The 24,638-nt window shown below is 49.0% G+C and overlaps 2 protein-coding genes across 4 annotated transcripts in view; both read right to left on the bottom strand.

Moving 5' to 3' along the window:
• Positions 1–861: 861 nt before the first annotated feature.
• LOC130192778 (RING finger protein 223-like) lies at positions 862–4,851 on the bottom strand. Of its 3 annotated transcripts, none has more exons than XM_056412923.1 (2): positions 4,603–4,851; positions 862–3,151 (listed from the first exon to the last, which is right to left on the bottom strand). In XM_056412923.1, the coding sequence occupies exon 2, from the start codon at positions 3,011–3,013 to the stop codon at positions 2,282–2,284; it is 732 nt and encodes a 243-aa protein (XP_056268898.1). In that variant the 5' UTR covers positions 3,014–3,151; positions 4,603–4,851; the 3' UTR covers positions 862–2,281. The 3 variants fall into 3 exon arrangements, with proteins under 3 accessions (XP_056268898.1, XP_056268899.1, XP_056268897.1); XM_056412924.1 differs by having other exon boundaries at positions 862–3,013; XM_056412922.1 differs by lacking the exon at positions 4,603–4,851 and adding an exon at positions 4,337–4,514 and having other exon boundaries at positions 862–3,013.
• Positions 4,852–9,343: 4,492 nt separating this feature from the next.
• Positions 9,344–24,638, bottom strand: part of nav2a (neuron navigator 2a) — a 100,164-nt gene continuing 84,869 nt past the window's right edge. The window contains exons 13-24 of the mRNA XM_056413684.1: positions 23,990–24,308; positions 23,119–23,863; positions 21,693–21,912; positions 19,956–20,221; positions 19,040–19,105; positions 18,342–18,386; positions 17,665–17,825; positions 17,113–17,295; positions 10,952–11,022; positions 9,958–10,543; positions 9,716–9,899; positions 9,344–9,389 (exon numbers count right to left, since the gene is read on the bottom strand). Coding sequence (XP_056269659.1) covers positions 9,344–9,389; positions 9,716–9,899; positions 9,958–10,543; positions 10,952–11,022; positions 17,113–17,295; positions 17,665–17,825; positions 18,342–18,386; positions 19,040–19,105; positions 19,956–20,221; positions 21,693–21,912; positions 23,119–23,863; positions 23,990–24,308 — 2,892 coding nt within the window. The remainder of the gene's footprint in view (positions 9,390–9,715; positions 9,900–9,957; positions 10,544–10,951; positions 11,023–17,112; positions 17,296–17,664; positions 17,826–18,341; positions 18,387–19,039; positions 19,106–19,955; positions 20,222–21,692; positions 21,913–23,118; positions 23,864–23,989; positions 24,309–24,638) is intronic.

Raw genomic sequence — 24,638 nt, 5'->3', positions numbered from 1 at the left:
GTGTTTCTCGCATAACACAAAAAGTATTAAACCGAATCGCATGAAATTTGGTGGGATGATTGGTTATTATCCGGGGACCATTTGATTAGATTTTGGGATCAATTGGGTCAAAGGTCAAGGTCATGAAAAGGTCAACATCTTCTTTTTACCATAGCACGGTAAATTTTTATCCAATTGGCATGCAACTAATGCCAAAATGTTCATAATTCAATGCCCAATTTTGTGATATGCGAAGGTATGCGCTCTACCGAGTGCCCATTCTAGTTATTTATGGTTTAAATTAGAGTGGTTCAGTTCTTCTAAAGTAAAACATGAGCTCCTCTTAAAGCAACACTATGTAACAATTGTACCTTAAAATAACAGCTTGAAAAAAATGGTGCCGCTACAATGACTTTTAATATGGTGATGTGCGCCTCCGCTATTGCCATCAGGGGTCTGTGGGGAAATAACTCCGCAATGTAAGATTCTGGAGCCGCCCGCTCCGGGGCGGATGTACTTCGACCTGCTTTCTGGCAGTGATTACGCAATGTCATATAGTGCCAGTCCACGCTCGCAGCTCCAGTATAAGGGTAGCTTTTTTATGTAGCTTTTTGGTGTTGTCAACAATATTGTATTCGATCACACGTACTCCACATTCAAACATTTAGAAAACAACGTATATAGGCTGAAAACGCAATCGGTATTTCATCTAAACTAAATGTTGTCATTCTTTTGGTTATGTTGTAACAATTCGCCCTTAGCAACTCAATCAAGGGGAAAAGGTACAATACGCACACAAAAAAAGGGAATGGGCGGATCTGCGAATTCTGGTGTTAAGTCTCTCTGCTCAAATGGTCGTAAAAGAAAAACACACAGTCGATATGCGGAAACCCAAATGTTATTATATTAAATCAAATTCAATGCATCGGCAAGCCCCCAAAATGAACACATACACTAAAAATCAAACCCACTCAAAACGAAGTATAATCCCCGGATCCCGACAGTCCCAAAGTCTTTGCAGTCCCCCAAAACAAAAGTAAATGACTGCACGCGCACACACACCCCCTCCCCCCAAAAGCCGGCAAACAGCTGACAGACCAGGCGGAAACATGGGCGTTCAATCCCCGCGCTCCTTCACCCTAGTCCGGTAGGTGCTGGGCCAGTTCACAGTGTTCCTGCGCAGTCTTCTATTAGTGATCCCGCCCGTTGGTATAAATCCAAAATAGAAACAGTCGCCGGATTGCTGCCGTTCTGAGTCCGCGCCTGTCAACGCGCTCCAAACAAAAAAACCCTCGCGTCACCTCCCCCTCGTCACCTTTTATAACCCGTGACACGTACAAATAATAATAATTATTATTATTATAATACAGGACAACACATGATCCCAACTCAATACAAGTGTCTGCGAGGCTGCGTCTATCGTAACTGGGTATTTGCGACACTGAAGTAAACGTTAAATACCTCAAAAACTGAAGGGGGCGCGAAAAGGGAAAAACTACATAATGGGGCTTTAACCACAAGAAGTCCCGCCTGTCGTCTGAACACGGCCTCCAGCTGCCCCCCCCCCCCCCCCCTTTGACTGTAAACTCATCTATGAAAATGTTCAGTTTTTATCATTTCTTTGTGGTTTAAATTAATAGTCTCGGGATCAAAACTATTGGTATCAACGAAAGTGGAAAAGCACGATTGTCGTCTGCTTTGCCTGTAGATTGTAAAAGTAGTTTGTAGGTATTACCGTTTCTTTTTCACCTTTTAATCATTGAAAGGAACATTTTAAAGCTATCACTCGGCCAACTTTTTAATTTTATTGTGGTTAACCGAACCATGTGGACCCAGGGCTCCAGGAAGTAGCACAGGTTTTTTCTTCGGCCACTCCTAAAGGATTAAACGGGAAACGGCTAATCGACCACGTGTCGTAAAGCGAGCCGCTTGGAAAACCCCTCTGAACTTTTCCTTTGTCTGACGCTCCCGCTCCAGGAATAAACACGGGGCGAAGGACGGCTCCCGGTTTCACCGTGCTGGGTTTACGGTTCAGACGGGGAGGAAATGACGAACGGCGGTCGGTAAACCGCGTCGTTGACCCCGTGACCGACGCGGTTTAATTTTGTGTTAGCTGCGTGTTATTTGAGGAGAATTGAAAACACCTGCTGGTCCAGAGGTTAAACTGATGCTGCAGTAAGTATGAACAGGACGGAGCACCATCCATCACCTCACTTTATTATTATTATTATTATTATTATTATTATAGTGCTGTAAACAATGACGTAAAAAAAATGCACAAATCACATGAAATGCACGAAGTTTAATTTTGCGGCGGCCCTCGTGGCGGGCGTCGTGGCGGGCGGCCATCGTGGCGGGCGGCCATCGTGGCGGGCGGCCCTCGTGGCGGGCCATCGTGGCGGGCGGCCTGGTGGGCCCGGATTACACCCAGAATAATGATGCCGAGGAAGAGCAGCATCAGGAGCGCCGCGTACACCGAGTAACACTTAACCACGATCAGCAGCTGGTCTTCAGTGATGGGCTGCGTTGGAATCGGAGCGTCGCCGGCCCTCGGCGTCCTGTCGGCCCCCGGCGTCCTGTCGGCCCCGATGTCGATGCAGATGCAGACCGCCTCGGGGCCCTCGGGGGCGCCCGCCGAGTCGGCGCTTTTGCAGCATAGCTTGTCGCCCTCCAGCCACACCGGCTCCTCCCGCCGCTGGGGGCCGGGCAGCTCGCGGAGGAGCTCGCGGCTGGTGGTCAGGGCCGGAGGGCCCCCCTCGGGCAGCGCGGTGGCGTTGCGGCAGAAGGGGCAGGAGAGGCGATCGCCCGTTCTGCCGTCAGCGGTGCCGCGAGTGACGGCCGCGAGGCGGGAGAGGCACTCCAGGCAGAAGGTGTGGCTGCACTCGAGCATCTTGGGTGTCTTGAAGACGTTGTCGTAGGCGTCGTAGCAGATGGAGCACTCCGGCCGGCGCGTGTCCGACGCCTCCTTCTTCGGCTCCTCGGTCACGGACCCGGAGCCGAGCCGCGTCGACCAAATCTGGGGCGACCGCTCCATCTTCGGGGAGGAAAAAAAGCCGATTTCAGGATTTCAGTCAATCGGTGCAAGTTGAAGGTTCACTTTGTACTTTGTTCGCCCACGCGGAGCCACTCGGGTGTTACTGCCAGGCCGACAGGGTTTCGGTCTGTCAGTGCGCTAAAAGAAAAGTACAATATGATGCTAAATGAGACAAATGAGTCAATCAGGGATTTACCAAAGCAACACCAATCAATTCTGTCAGATCTATGATAAGAATATGACATTGTTGGTATAACCGTTCTCACTCGTCCTGTGGGTTCGGGAGTCGACTGCGTGTTGGGGACTTGGGGATGATGGATAGTCTCTGTGCCCCGAGGGCCCGTCCTGCCCATCGAGACAAAGTCCCACCTTGTTCTCTCGTCTAATCGCTCCATCTACCCTTGAAATTCCTGCTCCGTCAGCGCTCTTCGTCTCTTCATCTCTTCGTCTCTTCGTCTCTCCTGAACTCAAACACGCGTGAGCCAGACGAGGACAGGTTCTTCTGTATAATTACACCTCTGTTTATCAGTTCTAAGCCTCCCCTCATCATTGAAATGATGTTATCAGTCTGGTGCAGTGGTTCTCCACTGGTGGTTCTCCACTGGTCTGGGGCAGTGGTTCTCCACTGGTAGTTCTCCACTGGTCTGGGGCCAGTGGTTCTCCACTGGTGGGGTGCAGTGGTTCTCCACTGGTGGTTCTCCACTGGTCTGGGGCCAGTGGTTCTCCACTGGTGGGCTGAGAGGCAGTTCGTGGAGAAGCTGTGTGCGGCTACGGATAATATATTTTTTTAAATGGACTCTACAAATAAACTGAATTGAATGAATATAATATTAATATAATATATAATATTAATATTTTTGAACCAAGACAATAGGACTTGCACGACATTAACAAACAGTAGTTATTTCTTCCATGGTGGACGGCGGTAATGAACTGTTTCCATGGCGATAAGCCACGCCTCCTGAAGGGAAGGATCAGGAAAAGTCCGGCGAGTAAAACAACGCGAGAGTTCGCTTCTATGTTGTTTGAACTCAGCATGAGCGGGATTACGCTGCGCGCTTCCATCATGTCCGGTCCTTTTATCGCGGTCAGTCGCGCGTGTGTTTACTCTCAGGTGACCCACTATTAACCCACTGGGAAACACATCTCAGCGTAGGTGACCGCACTGAAGGGTCATTTTCAAGCTTTCTTTTCCATTTGTTTGTTTGCCCTTCTTTCCAACCTCTCTGTGTGAGACGCAGCCGTTTGTCTCTTCCAACGGACGGATCCACAACGCGGACCCAACCTGTTGGCAGTTTGAAAAGCAAATAAAACTCAATCTACCTGCCGGTTGAGCTGCTGCTGACGGTTTAACTGAACGTGAGGCTGAGGGCAAATAGCAGACCTGATCGTGTACACGTAGCACATGTGGTAAAGAACAAAAACAAATATTAAATTGATTTTTAAATGTATGATTGTATCTCTTTAAAAAAAAAAAATGAATGTATGGTCTTCACATAAACAAAAATAACTGCCTCAATGACAACAAACAGCCGGCCACAAACTATATGGTGCAAGAACAACAAAGATTAGTTCAATGTTCCGTTTACCCGTCAGCTGGAGAAGTTCTCGGATTGTCGACTCCTCTCTGATCGGCGGGTCTCTTCTCGCTCCCACTGCGCTCTGCATTGCCATGGCAACAAAGTCAGTTGTCCTCTTGGATGCCCATTTCCCTGGCAACAAAGTCAACTGCCTTCCAAGCCAAGCTGCTCCTCTGTCACTGGACAGAGGGCTCTGCAGGTGGAGGTGTGTGCCGGGTGGCCCAGACGCTGCTGTGTCAGTGTCAGCTCTGGGTCCTCCTTCTGGGTCCTCCTCTTCTTCCTCTGCGACCGTTGGGCATAATCACCTGCGCAAAGCTCTGGCTGCACCCTTTATTTATGTTGGCACTTCGTGCAAATACGGTAGGACAGCTTTAAGGTGGGGGTGAAGGAGGGGAAGGGGGGGGGGGGCTAAAGTCCTCAAGGAGAGTAATACAAGTTCTTGCCCTCTCACCATCTTGTGTCTTTTCCTTCTCACCTCTTCCTCCTCTCCACCCTCACAGAGGCACACACTTTATGCAATCGCCGCCTAAACTCCAATATACAAACACATTCACTGTGATACAATTTTCCACTGACGGTGGCATTTAATTTGCTTATCAACAATTTCTCCCACTGCATTTCTCCCAACAGAGAAACTCTACATCACAGGTGTCAAACACAAGGCCCGCGGGCCAAATTCGGCCCGTCACACCATTTGATGTGGCCCCTGACGGCTTGAAAGACATATGGTCACTTTTTCTTAAAGACATTTAAGACAAATATCCTGTGCTTTTATTTTGAAAGTTTCAAATGAAATTGATTTATGTTATAATATTAGAGAAATGTTCTTGTGTACAAAATGTCTACACTCAAATAAACAATAATCAAATGCAAAGAGAGTTATTTAACAATATGTTTGAGTAGTTTATACCGTGTTACAGTTACAACCGGCCCTTTGAGGGCAGCCATGATGCTGGTGAGGCCCTCGGTGAAGATGAGTGTGACACCCCTGCTCTACATCAGGCATGAGAATCCCTCACCTTTCGGCAAAATTCGCCGTTTTGAAACCAAAATAGGTGACTTACGTGAATCTTGTAGATCCGAAGAGTTTTTGTTTTGGGGTAGGGGGGGGGGGGTCAATTGGCCGGCCGGCGTTTATGAGATTGGAGTGGGACACGGAGAAAATGTGGAGTGGTGCTCTTCGCAATAGAACATCTTTGATGTGACGTGTCGCGTCTCGGCCAATCAGCATCAAGATGTCTTCAGCGTTTGGTGGTTTAGGTTAGCTTGAATGTTAGCCTGCTACATCTGCTGCTGTCACGCTGCACGGTTTAGCGATGCTAACAAAGTACCCGTACTTTAAGAGCGATGTGATTTAGCATATTTTTAGTATAGATACTTCATTAAAAGAGCACGGGATCAGAGCTCACGCGCTGCTCCGTGTCAAGCTGTCTGCGCTCACAGCGCAGCGCTCACAGCGAGAGGCGTTAAGTGGCGGAATGTTCGGCTTTAAAAATAAAAATAAAAAAAGATGCCAGAAGTGAAATGTTTAAGTTCAGTCTGTAAAGTTCTGTAACTCTACAGCTGCTCATCCTGATGAACTCTGTATCATCTGGTCAGATACAGACTAAAGGCCTCATAGTGTATACTCAATGCTATGATGGCTCCATGTAATTTCATTCATATCTTGTTGTATTAATACTAGGGCTGGGCACGTTAACGCGTTAATCGTGCGTTAACGCAGCACTTAATTAACGCCGACAATTATTTTATCGCGCATTAACGCATGTTTAAAAAAAAAAAAAAAATTTAAATACAAATTTTTTTTTTAAATAACAAATTTTTTAGACAAAAGACAATACATAGACATAACACCTAGAGGACTATAAACAATGCAGACGACAAAACAATGGACATAACATCATAAAGTCAGAGTATTTGTGGGGGAAAAAGAATCTCAACAAATGACGGCAGGTATGAGACGCCCTCAAGACACACGTCACACGGAGAATACACGAGCTGGATGAAGAGGAGAGGACTGCAAAGCGACAGCTTCACAACGTGCTGTTGCTCTCACTGGGGACGACTGGACATCGGGTGACCAGACGTCCAGTTTTCCCCGGACATGTCCTGCTTTTGAGCCCTAAAAAATGCGTCCGGCAGGGATTCCAAAAACGTCCGGGATTTTGCTTCGTCGGATATTTGTTTTTCTCTGGGTTTTCATAAACTCGTATTTACCCCTGACAAGTTTTGGAAATGGTATCTCCCTTCTTACGTGAGCTCTGACGGTTTAGAGGACAGTCATTGGTCGACCGATCTCAGGGTTGCCAGATACACGATAATTATCCTCCAAATACAACCATTTTGAGCCTTTGGTACGATACTTCACCATCTCCAACCTGGCAACACGGAGCACCTTGCCGCCTCCACTAGTTCATTGTTGTTTGTGCGGCATGCTATAAACTACTACCAGCGCCGCCGCTCCCATAGCGCACTACGCGCTGTGCGGAGGGCACCACGTCCTGAGTGGGCTCCACAAAATAGGCAACTAAAAAATCCTCATAGTTATAATAATTATAATGCCGATATTATTTCAGTCTAGAAATATTAGGCACCTTTTAGGCATGTATATCACAAAACAGGCAGAACAAGAGAGATGTTTAATCTCAGGCCCCCCCCCCCCCCCAGACGAAGTGTCCTCTTTTTCACAAACTCAAATCTGGTCCCCCTACTGGACATCACTCTGTAACCACAATGACCTCGGAGTGACTGTGCATTATATTGATGAGAAGTGGGCGCTGCATTCACACGCCCTGACTGATGAAAACAGAGGAGACACATGATGCTGAAACGTGCGCGGGACACTTTACTGAAGTTGCACAGCAGTGGAATGTGACAAATAAAGTCACCACACTGAGCAGATAGAGCACCAGAGATGATCGCTGCTGCGAGACGACTGCCTTTGATCATGACCCTGCTTCAGTCTCCAGCGCTCTGTCACAGTGTCTCTGCATAACAGTGCATTTGACAATGTCCTGACAGATTTTATGGCACTTTAGTTCATATGGCAGAACATTTAAAATAAGTGTCAAGTTCTAGGAATTGACAAACTGCACTGAAAGTGTTTTCTGGTGTCTCTAACAGGGACAACACATGTTATGGCACTTTCATTCATATGGCAGAACATTTCAAATAGAAGTGCGCTATACACTACTTTTGAATGAATTATTGGATTTTGCGTATACAAATGCGATTAATCGCGATTAATCGCGATTAATCAGGGAAATCATGCGATTAATCGCGATTAAAAATTGTAATCGTTGCCCAGCCCTAATTAATACTAATAATACTGCCATTTGTTAAGTGTTGAAAAAGTGAACCATACAGATATTTTATTTAATACTATTATAGATAAATATACCAGTATCGTATTTATGGTATACTGTTTTTATGGTATTGTATCAGATGAGAACCACCTGCGGCTGAACGTGGCCAAGACCAGAGAGATGGTGGTGGACTTCAGGAGGAAGGCGACAGCTCCTCCCCCTCTGAGTGTCCTGGGAGTGGACGTGGACATGGTGGAGGAGTACAAGTACCTGGGCGTCTCCATCGACAGCCGACTGAACTGGAAGGCCAACATCAACGCTGTGTACAAGAAGAGGATGAGTCGACTCTTTTTCTTGAGAAAGCTCCGATCCTTCAACGTGTGCAGCAAGATGCTGGAGTTATTCTACCAGTCGTGACACCAGCCGTCTTAACAAACTGGTTAGGAAGGCTGGCTCCATCATCGGCTGCAAGCTGGAGCACCTGGAACAGGTGGTGGAGAGGAGGACGTTGAAGAAACTGCTGTCCATATTGGACAACCCGGACCACCCTCTCCACCTCCTCCTACAGGGACAGAGGAGGACTTTCTACAGACGTCTCCTCACGCTCCGCTGCCACAAGGACAGATACAGGAGAACATTCCTGCCGACGGCTATGAGGCTCTACAACAGATCACCTCTTGCCAGATCATAGTGCAATAACTGAATACTTACACTATGTTGATCTGCACTTCACACATCTCATTTGTTTGCACTACACACATACACACACATTTCATTTAATTTGCTCTGCACTCATACACACACTTTGCTTTTTGCACTCTGTCTATATTTAATATTTTTGTATTTGATTTGTCAGTGTTGTTGTGTGTTGTGTATGCATGTGTGTTGTATATTTACATATATATTTTGTTTTGTATTTTACTTTATTTTACTTGTATACTTCTATATCTTTCATCCCTGTTTCTTATATTTTGTGTTTTGTTTTTATTCTTGTGTGTTGCTGCTACTGTCACGACAAATTTCCCCTTGGGGATTAATAAAGTATATATCTATCTATCTATCTATCAGTATCATGATATTGTAGCGACCCTGGGTCAGGAACGCTACGAGACGTAGATGGTTGATAGGGTGTTTATTCAAGGAACATAGAACAGGCTACTGTTGGCCGTAGCCGACGCCAAAACGACAGCAAAACGCCGTGAAAGCCTCCCAACCAGCTTCACGTCTGCTCCGGGTCATAGCTCTGCTCCGAACGGGGCGTAACACAACACACAACACAACAACATCACTCGCTGTCCAATCACAGACACGCCTCACAGCTACCAGCTCATGAGACGTTCACTTACATCCTGAACATAACATTTACAACATAACATTTCCCTCAGTCCGTTACACTACCCTCCCCCCACAAAGTCCCTCGCCCCCGAGGGGGCAAACAAAGTCTCTCAGGTGGTCAGGGGGCCTGCGGTTCCTCTGAGGCTGCCGTCGGCGCTGGGGAGAAGGAAAAGGGGTTGAGGGGACGCTGGGACCAAGGGCAGGGGATGGGAAGGGAGGGGCGGGGCCAGGGACACTAAGAGTCTGTGAAGGGGCGGGCGAAAGGCTGGGCCCATTGGGAAGGGTTTGGGGGTCTGGGCTGAGTCCAGGGTGCCCCAGGCTCTTGTCCTGGTGGGGTGGATGTGCCCCGGTAGGGGGCCAGCCTGTCTCTATGCAGAGCGGCTTTCCTTCCTCGTGGTGGCAGTTGGACCCTGTACACCACCTCTCCAAGTCTCTCCAGGACTCGGCAGGGCCCCGCCCACTCACTATCGAGCTTTGGGCACCTGCCCTTCTTCCTCTGAGGGCTATACACCCAGACCAGCTCTCCGACTTCAAAATGTCGTCGTCTGACGTGCACATCGTAGTTCCTCTTTTGCCTTTCGCCCGCACTGCGCATCTGGTTCCTGGCAAACTCGTGGGCCGACTCCAAGCGGTCCTGGAGTTTCCGAGCATAGTCGAGTCCGGGACCTGAGGGCGTCGGGAGGTTTCCGCATCATCATCTCCCCTGGCGTCCGGATTTCCTTGCCGAGCATGAGAAGGGCAGGAGAGCAGGAAGTGGAGTCCTGCACCGCAGACCTGTAAGCCATCAGCACCAGAGGCACGTGGTCGTCCCAGTCACGCTGATGTTTAGCTGCCACTATGGCCAGCTGTTGTGCCAGCGTGCGGTTGAATCTCTCGACCAGCCCATCGCTCTGTGGATGGAGGGGTGTAGTGCGGGTCTTGTGGGATCCCAGTTTGTCACACATGGCGGCGAATACACGGGACTCAAAGTTTCTGCCCTGATCTGTGTGGATGACTTCAGGGGCCCCAAATCTGCTGAATATTCCCCCCACCAGAGCATCCACAATCGTCTCCGCCTCCTGGTTCGGCATGCAGTACGCTTCGGGCCACTTCGTAAAATAGTCCATGGCAGTGAGGATGTAACGGTTGCCCCTCTCTGAGTGAGGAAACGGTCCAAGAACATCAATCCCCACCCTCTCCATGGGACACCCAGCCGGAAACTGCTGGAGCTGGGCATGAGATCTGTCTGCAGGGCCTTTCTTCGCTGTGCAGCTGTCGCAGCGGCGGCAGCAGTCCTCCACATCCCGCCTATGTTGGCCCCAGTAGAATCCCTGGTGGAGGCGACGGAGGGTCTTCGTAACGCCGAAGTGACCAGATCCCGGAGCTCCATGCATTGCCCGGAGCACTGTCTCTCTCAGAGCCCTGGGCACCACCACTTGCCACCGTGTCTCTCCAGTCGCCGGCTCTTTCCACCCCCTCTGCAGTACACCATCACGCAGTCGCAGGGCTTGAAAAATTGACCAGAGTCCCTTTGTGGCTCGAGAACACATGGTAACCTCTCCCCAAGGTGGTCGCTGTTGGGATCCCACCCAAGCGAGCACTGGCCTTATGTCGACATCCTCTTCCTGTTTGCACCCCCACTCTGCTGCGTCCACAGCTGTCAGTCCATGGCCTGCTGGCGTGCCCACCGGTCCCACGGCAGCACATTTCACATCAGGTTGCAGCCTCTCTTTTCTCACAGTAGTTGCAGCCATCAGCGCTGCAAGGCCGGCGTGAAAGCGCGTCAGCATTTCCGTGGCGTGCCCCCGGTCTGTGGACCACAGTGAAATCATACGCCTGTAGCTCCTCAATCCAGCGTGCCAGCTGGCCTTCTGGCTCCTTAAAAGACATGAGCCACTGTAAGGCAGAGTGGTCGGTCCGGACTGTGAAGTGGAGGCCCCCAAGGTAATATCTGAAATGTCGGATGGCACAGACCATAGCAAGCAGCTCCCGTCTCGTGACACAGTAGCGGCGTTCAGCCTTGTTAAACTGTCTGCTGTGATACGCCACCACTCTCTTTCCTTCAGGAGTCACTTGGGCCAGCACAGCACCTGCGCCTGCATTACTGGCATCCGTGTCGAGGATAAAAGGCAGGGTGGGGTCAGGCGGTGAGAGGACTGGGGCCTCCACAAGGGCTCTCTGCAGTGAAGTGAACGCTGCATGGCACTCCTCTGTCCAATCAAACACCACCCCTTTTTGCAGCAGGCGGAACAGTGGTACAGCTATGCAGGAAAAAACCCTCACAAACTTCCTATAGTAGGAGGCCAGGCCCAGGAAGCTTTTCAGGTCCTGCACAGTGTTGGGGGTAGGCCAATCCTTCACCGTCTGCACTTTATCATCCGATCGGGTCAACGGTCAAGGTCAAAATCTTCTTGAATCGCATGAAATTTGGTGGGATGATTGGTTATTATCCGGGAACCATTTGATAGATTTTGGGATCAATCGGGTCAAAGGTCAAGGCCAAGGTCATGGAAAGGTCAACATCTTTTTTTTACCATAGCACGATACATTTTTGTCCAATTGGCATGAAACTAATGCCAAAATGTTCATAATTCAATGCCCAAGCTTGTGATATGCGAAGGTATGCGCTCTACCGAGTGCCCATTCTAGTTCAACAGTGTTATAGTGACAAATTCACATTTGTTGATTTTTATTTTCATTTTTTGGGAGGTTGTTTAAAAAGACGGTTGTGTATCATAAAAGCAATAAAGAAGTATAAACGTACCAAATGAGCCTGATTACGTCGCCCTATCAACCTCCCATTCAACGGCACTAAAGGTTGATGAAAGCGTGTAAAGCACTTCCAACCATAAACTAGAATAATTCCAAATCCACACACTCCAGATAAGCCGGCGGTGCAGAACGCGCCGAGTAAATGCCACCGGGCCCGAAGTCCAAAAAAAAACCCAAACAACCCCAAAGTTTTCACCACATACACAACACAAAATTAAAAATTCCCTTTCCAACCACCACAAGCCCAGAACCAAGTTACGAAAAACCTAAACACAGTAACCAACCAATTTCACACCATTTAACACAGGCTCATCCAGCCGTGCCGACACACACACTAACTGACACAAGCTACACAGCCGTAACTAACATGGTCCATTTCGGCAACAGGGGAGAGACGAACAAAATACAGCTCTAGATAAGAAGAGTCGAAAGCGCAGTCGCACAACCAGTAGCTTTGAACCCCGATTAGAACGGATATGGCATTAAAGCAACTCGAACGAGCTTTACCGCTTAGATACACCAAGCTGAAACCTCTCGATTACTTGCCCCGTACGTGCGGAATGCAACCCTAGTCACGCCCAGCGCGGAGCCCAGACAATCGATCGCAAAGACTGGACAGCTAGACCGCGCACTGAACAAAACTTCAGCACGTCCGACCCGAACGGACGCTGAAATGACAAATGGTGCAAGTCCGGGGACCCTCAACAGCACGTTCACTGCGCAACCTCAGGCTCCTGGGCGGACAGGCGACCGAATCAACTGGACAGCAGGGCCGTGATCAGGTCCACGGGGAAGCAACACAGCTCATCCGTCGCCTAGCACCGGCTAAAGTTCCCAAAAAGCCCCCTTCCGACTTTGAACTTTCTTCTCCTTCACTTGATGGCTTCCGGGGTCTGTATCCCAACCCCCTCGCTCACAGAGACTGTGTGTCGCCTGCTCCCCGGACGACACAGAACGCTGCGGCGCGAATGGTGACCAGGCGGAACCACAACTCGCGCGAGCAGCATTCACACTGAGCCAAAACTCACCCAAAGCCACCCACTCTGCCTCGCTCATTCCCTCAGTCACTCTCATGTCCTACTCTCCCGAACGTGAGGCAGCCTTGCGTCTCGTTCTCACTTGGTTCCCCGGCTGGTTGTAGGCTGCTGCTGAGACAGACTGCAACATGGTCCCGCAGTCACTCCTGCAGCACCGCTGCTAATAGACAGCCACGCATCCAACAAACACCGACCCGAAAGCATCACGCCAAAAAGCGGGCAAACAGTCAGAGCCACAGACAGCAACGGAGCGCCACGGAGATGCTTGCCCGATTTCCACAGTTGGCTTTTTGATTCTGATAGCTCACGCAAGTTTCAAGTCTACTATGAAGCGGGGTGAATGAGTTTTCAGCAGGGACGAGAGTTGACGGCCGACCGGAACGTCACCCCCCGAGGATTGAACACGGCCAGCGACTGCGTCCAGGAGGAAAGGTCAGACGCCAAAGGCCAAACTCTTCCGAACGAACCCTGCGACAGGTCAGTTCGAGTCATATCAACGAGAGCCTAAAGTTCAGAGCGTATGACCATGCGAGAAAAGAAGGGGCTAGGTTATGCAAGAGTAAGGTCCTAGAAGCTGCGCTAATCTGTGGCGTCGATTCTGACCGGCGGTTGCGGAGTCCTAATCCACTCGGGAAACCCTGGGGGCCAGTCCACAGCCAGAAAAGGCATGACGCATGGCAGCGTCCGAGGCCGCAGAATGAACAGTGCGGTACACAGGCGGCGACAAAGGAAGGGTTTCCTGCGTTGGGGGATCCTGTCCTACTGCCAGCTGGATCATTGAAAAAGCTCTGTCTCGTCACACAGACCGCGGAAGAGAGGTATCGGACACGCCCTGACAAAGCCCGGGTTGACCGGCACGTACGGCAAAGCCACAGGCTGCAGACAGCACGTAGCCTCAAGCCTGTTCGGTACGCGGATTTCACGATAGACATCGGCTTTCGGTTCCAATAAGCGGAAGCCCGACACGACATCAAACTAGGCTTGAATGCACTACGGTAGCGGCAGCTCCTTAGAACCCTGAAAGATGTGAAATATTTGATTCTCTCTCAGCGGAGGATCTTCGAGATCAAAGATCCGTATCCACATTTCAAACTAGCCACTCCAACGAGAATATTTATACGACAAAGCTTCAGTCACGCAAACTTCTCGCACAAGTGCAGATGTGTCGATCAAGAGATTCCTCATGACAAGATTCACATCAATGACTTGCTTCCAAACACAATGCTGCAAGGAAGGTATGGACTTGCAATTCTGCGAGGCATGATCACTTACACATAAATGCATCTAACAATCCCTCATAACAATCATGTTCAGAGGGGTCAGACTGCAATTGTAGGGATGTCTCTGTAAAATTGCCTATAATCTCACATGTTGCGGTCGTCACGCTCGCAGATAGAAAGAGGTACTTGCTGTTATTTTCCAGTTCGTTGGCTGCTGTAGTTATCATCTGTCACGCGCAAAAGGGCTCCGCTGGTTATTTCGGAAACTAGATCGGTATCCGCCCCTTTGAATCAGTTTGAGGCGGATTCATTGAAACGGGTTCCAATTAAGATGTTAATTAGCTGGATAATTGAATAACATGGATTATAGGTTATGAGGATGATTTTTGAAGAGCTTATTCTTTCAAAGTTTTACGCATACTGACATTATAATCATTCTGCACTCGATGCTTTATTTAGAATTAATATGCTCCACACCCATTTTTCTAAAACGAACCAAACCCTCAGATCAAACTATCCAATGCGGATTACCCCGAAGACAACACGCCCGTCTCGTCGGCGCTGCAAAAACACGCGCGTTTGGCCATCCGCAGACCAAAATACAAACATCTCGGAAGTGATGCGCGATGAAAATACAGGCGACGTCTCGACGGCAGATATCATACAAGCAATGTGCAACATAGCACGGAAGGAAACCAGTAACCATAGGAGGCGTCCAGAGTTACTTCAACGTGTATACTCTCAGAACATTCACCGGGATTTTCCGGAGTCTCATGGTTCACTGGTTAATGTTGAGTTTAAGATTGATTATATTGACTGACTATAGTGATTTGACTACATTAATTTGATTTTATTATAAGAGTTTAATATAACAAACTCTGAAATGGTAATAACATACACCAATGGGAAAAAAACATAAATCTCGCATTGTCAGATCGAATCTCGAATTGAGGTAGACAGAATCGTGTAAGGCATCAGGTGAGGAAGAGCGTGAAGGGGCCGGGCGGAATGCCAGCGGACGCGGTAACGAACACATGCCAGCGTACAAAATCAGGAAGGTCCCCGCGAAGCGTGGACCTCAGGAATCGCTCTCTCGTCTCATCCATGTCTGTCCCATGCTCCGGTTTGGAGGTCATCCCTCGGAAGATATTCGCACTGGATCCTCTGTGCCTGCTGTCCCACTGCTCCATTTCTCCGCTTTTGACGTCCTACTCTCGAATTTAAGCTACCCTGGTAAACTGGTCGCGACCCTTGCGGAGAACGAACCCACCGTGTGCAGGCAACATCGGTAAAACTACCGGGCCAGCGTCGTGACCCCACGTGGCCCATACACGACCAAACGTTGCTCAGCGTCGAAAAACCAAAGACATAACTCGCCTTACCGGCTGACAAAGCTGATTCGGAATGCAAAACGAGCTGTTACTGCATCTTCACAAGCAAGCTCTCAACTGGGTTCTAATCCCTGAAATAAACTTTGTTTCAGTTAGGTGTTCCATTAGGAAAGAATCATTGTCGGGGTGATGGTAACTTGTTCTTTATTTTTTGCTCTCAGTTCACGATGTGGTTAAATGAGAAAAAAATTTTGGGTAACAAACATGTCGCTGGACTGCTGTTGCTTCACAATTAAAGTATAAAAATCAAAACCAAATACGAAATAAATTGTCAAGATTACCAAACCAAATAATTGTACCAATATAAATTGTTAAAATATGTTAAATAATTATAAAGGCTGAAAACATGAAAAAATTGAACATATGGCAGTTTTATTTCATGACCACAAACTAAGCTGACGAATGAAGAATGAAATGGTGAACAAGAAAAATGTTGCCAAGGTACACAAATCAACATGGGCCTGCAGTACAATAAGAACCTGATAAACTCGATCTCTGCTCTAGACTTCCTCAGCTTCCACGCAGCTGACAACTTCCGATCACGACTCAGGCGGAAACGAACTACCAGTCGAGACGAGGATTCGCTAACTCCACGACGATCAGATCTCATATTATCTTGCATGCTTGTAAAATAACAGAGTTTTAAGTGTCTCTGTAGCTTTTTTCAGAACCTTGTGAAGAAAACTAAGCGTTCAAGGTTCAAGCACATGCACCCAGCTGATTCCCCCGAGGCGCATTTACGAAAACCAGTTTCAGCGCCACTGGATTTGCTCTCCGGCTCTTTGTCCGTCTCTCACGTCGCTCTTTCCTCTGTATTGATCCGTCTCCCCTTCACTCTATGAATCTGTGGCTTAACGTTTAACCTCAGTTACCAAATTACCTCTCCCAGAACATCTTTGGACAACCTTGAAATTCTGAATTATGATGAAAAAAAGAGCCGGGTGCATTTTAATTAATTGCAAATTATGTCTCGTGGCTGCGTTTATTGTTTATACTGCAGTTAACTGACATTTACAACCAACTGAGGCTGTGTCACATTATTAAAGTGTTTAAGGCTGAAACGTTTTCATTAAGGAAACCATGTTCAACACAACACCTCACTCCCAGTGGCGGTTTGTTCCTCTGAATCAAGGCGCTGTGTTTCCACCTCGGCTCTGCCTGCTGGTGGGAAAAGCGCGACTGGGCACTTTTCCCAATAAACAAGCTTATGAAAAAAAAACAAAGCCGCACCAAAGCTGATTATGGATTTCTATGGGGATGGAGGGCTTTTCTTCCGAGGAGCGGTTGTAATCCGTCCTAATATCCTCTAAACAAATGGAATAATTATTATTTTGGCACGGGGGGGTGTGCATTAAGGAAGGCGAGGCTTCAGAGTCACAGAGAGACGGCGCTGTGCAGGATTACATTTTAATTACAGATCACCCCCCCAATGGTGGATATCAAGCCCACTCGTCTCCATCTTCCTCATGTGTCCTCTTACCTTCCTCAAAGCCGTCTCTGAAGGAGCCCGATCTGCTCATGGTGCGAGTCTTCTCGTCAAGCGACATGCAGGAGTTTCTCAGTCGGTTGTCGGTGCAAGGGTCAAAGGAGACTTCCTGATTGGTCAGGCTGTTGTTGCGAAGACCGGTGAGGTTGATCTGAGCTGCAGAGGTGGGGCTGGATGCTGTGGGAATATATATACATACATATATAATTAATTATATGTCGAGCAAGGAAGTTTTATGTGTTTGTATCTTTCGTTTAGTCTATAAAATGTGAGAAAACGTTGGTTCGAATTTCCAAAAGTCCAAAGAAACGCCTCCTTATTGGTGGTTTTGTCCAAAAACGAGTTTACAAGGCTATGAAACAGAGAAAAGCAGTGCTCACATTTGAGAGGCAACTTTCTGACCATCCACTGGTCATATTTAGAATAACCAAACAGAAGCTGAATCCCCTCCTCATTGTCGGCAGCTTGAGATGTGACACCTTCTCAACTAACAGAACAAATGCGATTGTGATTAAAGTGAAAGGAGCGCTGGAGGTTTTGCCGTACCGAGCTGTCCGAAGTTGAAGCGGGTGCCGGAGGGGGAGGTGAGGCTGGAGCTGGGGGAGAACGGGGAGTTACTGACTGATTCCTGCAGCCCGCTGGTGGAGTGGGAGCGCAGCCAATCACGGGACTCCTCGTGGCTTCGCAGCTGTGGGGACGGGCCATACCTACAGGAAGTCGAAGAGAAGATTAAAGTGGAAGCGGGAACACAACAACGTTTGGATTTTGTGACAGAACAAGATGATCTGGATTCAGATTGTTCTGACTTTTTACAATCAGAAGAGGGGAGGAGGGTCTTAAGCAGTCAGATTAGTAGCCAGGATCAAACAGGATGGATCAGAATTCCGAAAACAAGAAATTACAACACCATGAACATAAGACTGATTCTCAGCTGAGAGCAATAGAGACTAGAGGGGGGGGGGAGCAGAAAAGAAGCCAAAGAATATTTGACCCCCAAAATCAGGCCCGCTACAGCACAACACAGGTCAAGCTCTAGACCACGACAACGTGACGGGCCTCGTCACGGAAGCGCGACACAACAACACAAGTGCCGAACAAAAGAGGTGTGAGCGCCGGCCTCAGAGTGAATGTAGACGCAGAAACAAAAAGACAAGGAAGAAGACAATTTGGCGAACCAGTGAGTAAAAAGCGCAACACCTCCCAGCAGGAGGTGAGGTCAGTACCTGAGTCCTTTCTTAGGCAGAGTGTTTCTACCACAGTGTGGCCCGCTGTGGGAGAGAAACACTTTAGAGGGGGAAAGCAAAGGAGGCAAGGAAACATACGTCTACATCTCTTAAACACTCCTTCATACTATTTTTAACCTGCAAAGATATTGTTCATAACGACACGAGTAAATATCAAAACCTATGCACTACGACAAAAAAAAATCTCCATCTTGCCAAGTCCTTTTTTAAATGGAAAAACTGAATGAAAGACAAAAGTATTTCAATCTCTCAGGGTTCAGGAGAAAGCAAAACCTTAAGATAGAAATTGTTGCAGCGCTAAACCAGTAAAAACATCCCGCGCCCATGCTGTCGGGTAAATGTGCACCAACAAACTCTGCCACAAGGCGGCAGTGAGCGAACACGGACCACGAAAACAAAACCAGTGAAGGAGCCGACATCCACACAGACGACCCCACATGTACACGTCCATTCACACAGGAACTAGAGGTCCTCAAAATCACCACGAGCTACCACACAGAGCTCTAATCTCCACGTAAACAACAACAACACGCACACAAAACACAACTACATCACAAAGGACTTGTTTCTCTGTGGTTCTCTGGGGTTCTCTCTGTGGCAGCAGGTGGTGGTTTCGGAGGAACCCCCCCCCCCTGCTGTTTCACCAGAAGCCGAACACCGCACACAGGCACGTTTACCTGTCCTGCTTCCGAGGCAGCGTGTTTCGGCTGAATAAAGGGCTAGCAGACGGGGAGGAGAGGGGACTGATGGAAGACAGGAGGGAGAACGCACAACAGACACAGAGAGAGAACGTTTTTAGAGAGGAAAGAAAAACCCTTCGGGAACATAGATCAACGGCGAGATTTAATGACGATTTAACAAGAAAGCTCGGTGGGGAACGGTGATGTCACCGCCTCAAACCTTCCACTAATGCTATTATTATAAAGGCTTTTGGACATTCCTGTCACATTACACGGTCAACCTGTCAGGACGGAATCCGCTGCAATGACCACAATGACTGTAATCGACTGAGGACGCCGCGGGGTTTGGTTTCTGTACTGGAGCGCCGACGGGACGACGGACGAGAAGCGGCACCGTCTACGCTCTGGATATGTTCAAAGTAATTAATGTCAGAACTGGCCAGGATTTCAAAATGGTCAACGTTGCAAGTTGTATTTAAGTAAAAATATCCCGTACAAGTGAAACGCATTCAAAATATAGCACAAACAAGTTCATTTGTATTAAAGTAATACAAAAGTACATTAGGACACGTTTTTAGCAGAATGACTTTTTCAAAGCATCATATAATTATAATCACATATGCATTCATGAGCAGCACTTTTATGTTTTAGCTGATTGGTGAAGCTAATTATTACAAAAGACTATGTTTTAAAAACTGATCACCGCAAAGTTGCTAATAATATTCAGAAATGACTTAGAAGTATTAAAGAAACCCTTCTAAGAGAAGCAATAGAGCATTTATATCAGTAAGTAACCACTGATGAAGGCAAGATGCTACCCTGGATGACAGACTTAAATATAAATGTTTTATATCGGAAAAAGGAAACCAGGTTTGAAAAGAAATGGGACAGCCCCACTTTCGCGTGTCCTCACCTCTCAGACATGCCGGTCTTGGCGCTGCCGGCGCGTCCCAGAGCGGACAGGGTGTCCTCCCTGTGGGCGGCGCTGCCCAGGCTCATGTCGATGGACTCGCTGCTGGTGTGCATGCTGCTGACGGAGGGGTACCCCATGCTGCCCGCTCCGCCGTGCCCGCCCAGCGTGCTCTCCCTGCTCTGGGCCGAGGAGCTGCTGAAGGTGGTGCCCCACGTCAGGCTGTTGGAGGGGCCGGTGGAGGAGTAGACCGAGCCGGGACTGGAGGCCTGTGGGGGGGGGGGGGGGATGTTTTAAACATCAGTGGAAGTCTGTGTATTCTAGCAACAAAAAGATGCAACGAAAACAACAAACATAAATCCAATAAGCAACTCTTCCGATCCGGCTTTCCTCAGTTTCTCTGATGCATTTTCACTTTTATTTGACTTTTGCTTAAAGGTCACCGACTATATAAACTTTTGAACCTCAGATTATCGTTTGTCAAGACGCGACTGCTGCTTAGAAACAATGCCCTGTGAGTCACTTCATGATTGAGACAGACTTCTGATGAAGCGCTATGAATCAGCAGAAGGTGAAGCCGAGTTCATGACTGAGCGTGCTCAGGCTTCGCCGCTCTGTTGTAATATGTAGCCGACAGTGAGCCAAACAAATACCGTCTCTGCTCGTCTCCACCGCCACTGAACACACTTATTAGCACTTAAAGTCAGCTGAGAACTAAATCATCTGTGTGTCTCCGCCAAAGCCCTGTCATCAGCTCCTTCAACACACAACTCTAAACTCAAAGGTAAATATTCATTTAGAAAACAAAACCCAAACTTAACCTTCTGGTGGAACAGCTGACCACAAACAAAAAAGTGTTTAAGCGACTCTAGCGCTAAAGTTACCTGTAGTATTTAGCTTTGGGTGCATCGGCTGTACAGATGTCTGCCCTCGCTCCGGTGTAATGGGACTAAGTGGCGCTCGGCTTGTGGTGCGCAAAGCAAAGAATACATTTGAAAAACTTGAGAGGAATGTTTCTTGCCAGAAATCCTGACCCGGTCACTCAAGATTATCCACACACCCTCGTTGTGCTCAGAAGAAAGCGATACCTCCAAAACCATTCAACTCATACCAGATCTATTGAGATTGATTAACAGCAGTACAGGTTATGGGGAACAATGTATTTGAGATTTTGGGGTAAACTGACCCTTTAAAAACACGGTTAGAGACACTGTATGATAATTCTCAGGACACTTTGCCGATTTGTCCATGTTTTATACAAAGAATAGTGATAGTCGCCGCTTTAAATCATCACGTAAGTTATTACAATTCTTCACAAAGAGGACACAAAAACATTTGCCGCCACCAACACGGCTAAAAATGACTCAAATGCAACTCCAAAATAAGTAAAAAAAGGAAAGAGGGAACGCTCCCCCCCTACTTTGACGGTGAGCAATGGGTGGTGGGCAGTTGGAGAGTGTGTAGCGCTAAAAATAACAGCGTAACTAATGAATAAGTAGCTGCTCTCGTGACTCGGTTCAAAGGATAAACCCTCACTTCGGTCATTTTAAAAACTCGTGAATCTAAAAGCCAAACAAAACAAACCCTCCTCGACAACGTTTGCGCTGAACCTTTATCATACAAGACCGTATTATTTTTACCGCGTAAAATCACAGCTCGAGGGTGATTCTGTCATCTCCGCTCTCATCACCTCCAGATCGATCCGGCGTCTCCACGACGCGTTTAGAAGTGGTTGCTCACCTGCTCGCTGCCCAGCGTGCCCATCCCGAGGCCCTGCACTCTGCCACCGAACAGGGGGCTGCTGGTCTCGCTGTCCACGCCGGCCGGCCCTCCGTCGGGCGACTCCGGCACCGTGCCCACGTGGTTCATGGTGGCGTGGGGGTTGAAGATAACAGTGGAGTTCTTCATGTTCTCAGTCGTGGTGACCGGAGCCTGTTTACACGGCTTCCCACCAAACAGTCTGTGGAAAACCAGGGATGGGAGGAAGGATGAGAACTGGGACTATTAAAGTATTAAAAGGGCAGGATGTCATTTCCTCATTTCCTTCCTATGAATTTCCACAAATCACATCATCGATTAACGAAGGGCGGACCATGCCAACTTAATAGAGAATATGATGCTGGAAAAAGTGAAGTCATTAGTGTCAACATCTACATGTTTTGTACATAATAACATCTTTTAATGCTTAATTATTCTACATTGCTTTTCAATAAAGGTGTACGGTGGGTGTGGAAGCTGCTCGAAGCTATCTTTTTTTATGTACTTAAGTAAATTGAAAACGCATGCTCCAGCAAGAAGAAAGGTCACGAGGTTGTAAAAAAAAACACGAGTATTCGTCCTCATGGGATTATGAATATTAACAGCAAATTAAACAACACACATTTCCTGTAAATATTCATGGCTGTTCTGGATCAAAGACGCAGAGAAGGACGCTGGATGAGTGCGTGCCACCCTGAAGGTCCCAAAACACCAGTCGTATTCTATACTTTGCAGCCGGGAGAGGTAGAGTGAGTGCTCAGAACAGAGTCGGGGCCAACGCACACACAGAGACAACCACAACCACACACACAACACACACACACACACACACACACACACAACACACACACACACACACAACTCTCTCCTGGTTCTCTACTAATCCTGGGTTAGAGATAAATAGATAAATGGCAGGCTGTGATGACTGGAGTCGCGGTGGGCGATGATGGAGGCACACAGCCTCTTTGAAGAGCTATCGCTCCCTCACATTAATGAGGGCAGAGCGCTGAGGTAAGACTCAGCTCCCATTACCCAGCACCACACCCGACCCCCCCCTCCCCCCCCCTGCACCGGCAAAGGCTGAGGCTTGGCAGCTGATCCGCCCGGCTCACAGCCTGCTCTTCACAATGGCCTGATTTAACCTCACTGAGTGTGTGAGTGTGTCTGTGTGTGAAACAAGCCCACGCGTGTGTTCATCCCTCACCACTGTTTATCATTTTGATGTGACCACATGATTACGAACTCTTCAAATGTCGTTCTCTCGCTCTCTCTCTTTGTGTTTGTGCTTTATGTGGGTAAATTCAAGCCCATACAAGAAGGCCCCACTCAGAATGGCTCATTAGTTAGCCACCATGATGTCAGCAGGATCACTGACAATGTGTGTGTGTGCGTGCGTGCGTGCGCTCACCTGCGCAGTGTGGGTGAAGAAACCTGTTGTCTTCCAGTCAGGGGAACGGTCGGCGCTCCTGCACTCTGCATCCCGACTCCTCCGCTCCTGAGGTTGTCGATCTCGGACACGCCCTTCTCCCGGTCCGTCTGATTGGCCAGCAGCCCCCCCGCGCCGCCGGCCTTGGTCACGCCGATTGAGCTTTTCCCGTGCGTCGTGACGGAGAGCACGGCGGCCTCGATGCTGCTGGTGGAGGAGCGGTTTCCGCTGCGGGCGGCCGCCCCCGAGCGGCTGGGCCTCGGCAGGCTGCGGTACTGCAGCGTGGAGCGGGCGCTCATGGGGAGGAAGCCGTCGTCGTGGTGACCCAGCATCGAGGCGCCGTCCTGCCCGCCGGCCTTGGACCCTCCCGCGAGCGCGTGCGCCCCAGATTTGGGCATCTTGCCCAGGGTGGCGGAGCCACTAGTGATGGTGGCGCCGCTGGCAGTAACCATGGTGACCATCCCGTGGCCCTGCTTCTTAAAGCCGAAGGTGCTGGTCGGGGTGCGCGAGGTGTGCGAGCTGTGCGAGGCGAGCGTGTGCGTCTGGGAGTGGGGGTCTGAAACGGCGTGCGTGAGGACGCTCGTCGTCGATGTGCGGCCGGCGGGGATCGCCGGTTTCTTCGCCTCGTCGCCGCTGCTGCGTCCCACGTCGGAGGGCGAGCGGTGAAGGCCGTTGGCGCGAGGAGAGAGATGACCCTTCTCTGACACCTTGACGTCGTCCGTCTTTCCTGCGGGACACACGGTACGAGACATCAGCTCCATGATTTCACACGTATGAAACCGCCAGCTTTTTAAGGAGCTGGTATTTATATCATAGGAGGATAAGTAAATGTATAATGTGACATCTGTGTTACCTGAACTGTGGGTCCTGAGGCCACTGGAGCTCGTGGAGCCGGCGCTACTGGTGCTTTTAGTCCGGGGGCAGGTCACCCCCACCTGAGTGCTCATGCCCCTCCTCCAGGAGCCCGTGTGGGACACGGAGGGGGTCTTCCTCCCCGAGCTGCCCTTGTCGGACTCGTCAGAGACGTCGGAGGGGTTCCGGCGGCTATACTTGGAGCCCGACTCCATCTTGGCCCTGCTGTTCGACCCGCCGTCTGGCCTTTTCACCTCGTCTCCTGACCAGGCCTGGTGCACCACTGTGGAGGCCGAGTGCTTCTCTGCATCGGTCACAGGCTGGGAAGACACACAGACCCCCCGTGAGGTCAGATTACCGCCGAACACGGCGTCTTTTAACGAGACGTTGCCAAGAGCCTCGAAAAAACACTCCGTTTTATTGCCGCGTGTAATGCCGACCGCATCCGAGCCACCGTCACCTGAGCACGTGGTCAGGAAGATGTTCGGCCACATCACGGAGCAGAGAGACTTCAGCGGGTTAAAATGATTTGAGATGAGAAAAGTAGAATCTCCTGAAAGTCCTTCTACATCTGTGTCTCAAATCCTAAGCCTCCTGCAACGGCTCACAATAAAAGTGTAGACGTGGTTGTTGATCAACCCAGAGCATTA

The sequence above is a fragment of the Pseudoliparis swirei genome, chromosome 4, assembly GCF_029220125.1.
Source record: "Pseudoliparis swirei isolate HS2019 ecotype Mariana Trench chromosome 4, NWPU_hadal_v1, whole genome shotgun sequence".
NCBI lineage: Eukaryota > Metazoa > Chordata > Actinopteri > Perciformes > Liparidae > Pseudoliparis > Pseudoliparis swirei.
The sequence above is the reverse complement of the archived record's forward strand: the minus strand, read 5'-3'. Positions and strand labels throughout refer to the sequence as shown.

Excerpts from the sequence above, each read along its gene's own strand:
- LOC130192778 (XM_056412922.1), bottom strand. The coding sequence starts at position 4,420 with ATGTGCTACGTGTACACGATCAGGTCTGCTATTTGCCCTCAGCCTCAC. Across the intron at positions 3,014-4,336 it reads AGCAGCAGCTCAACCGGCAG|ATGGAGCGGTCGCCCCAGAT; the intron begins GTAGATTGAGTT and ends TCCTCCCCGAAG.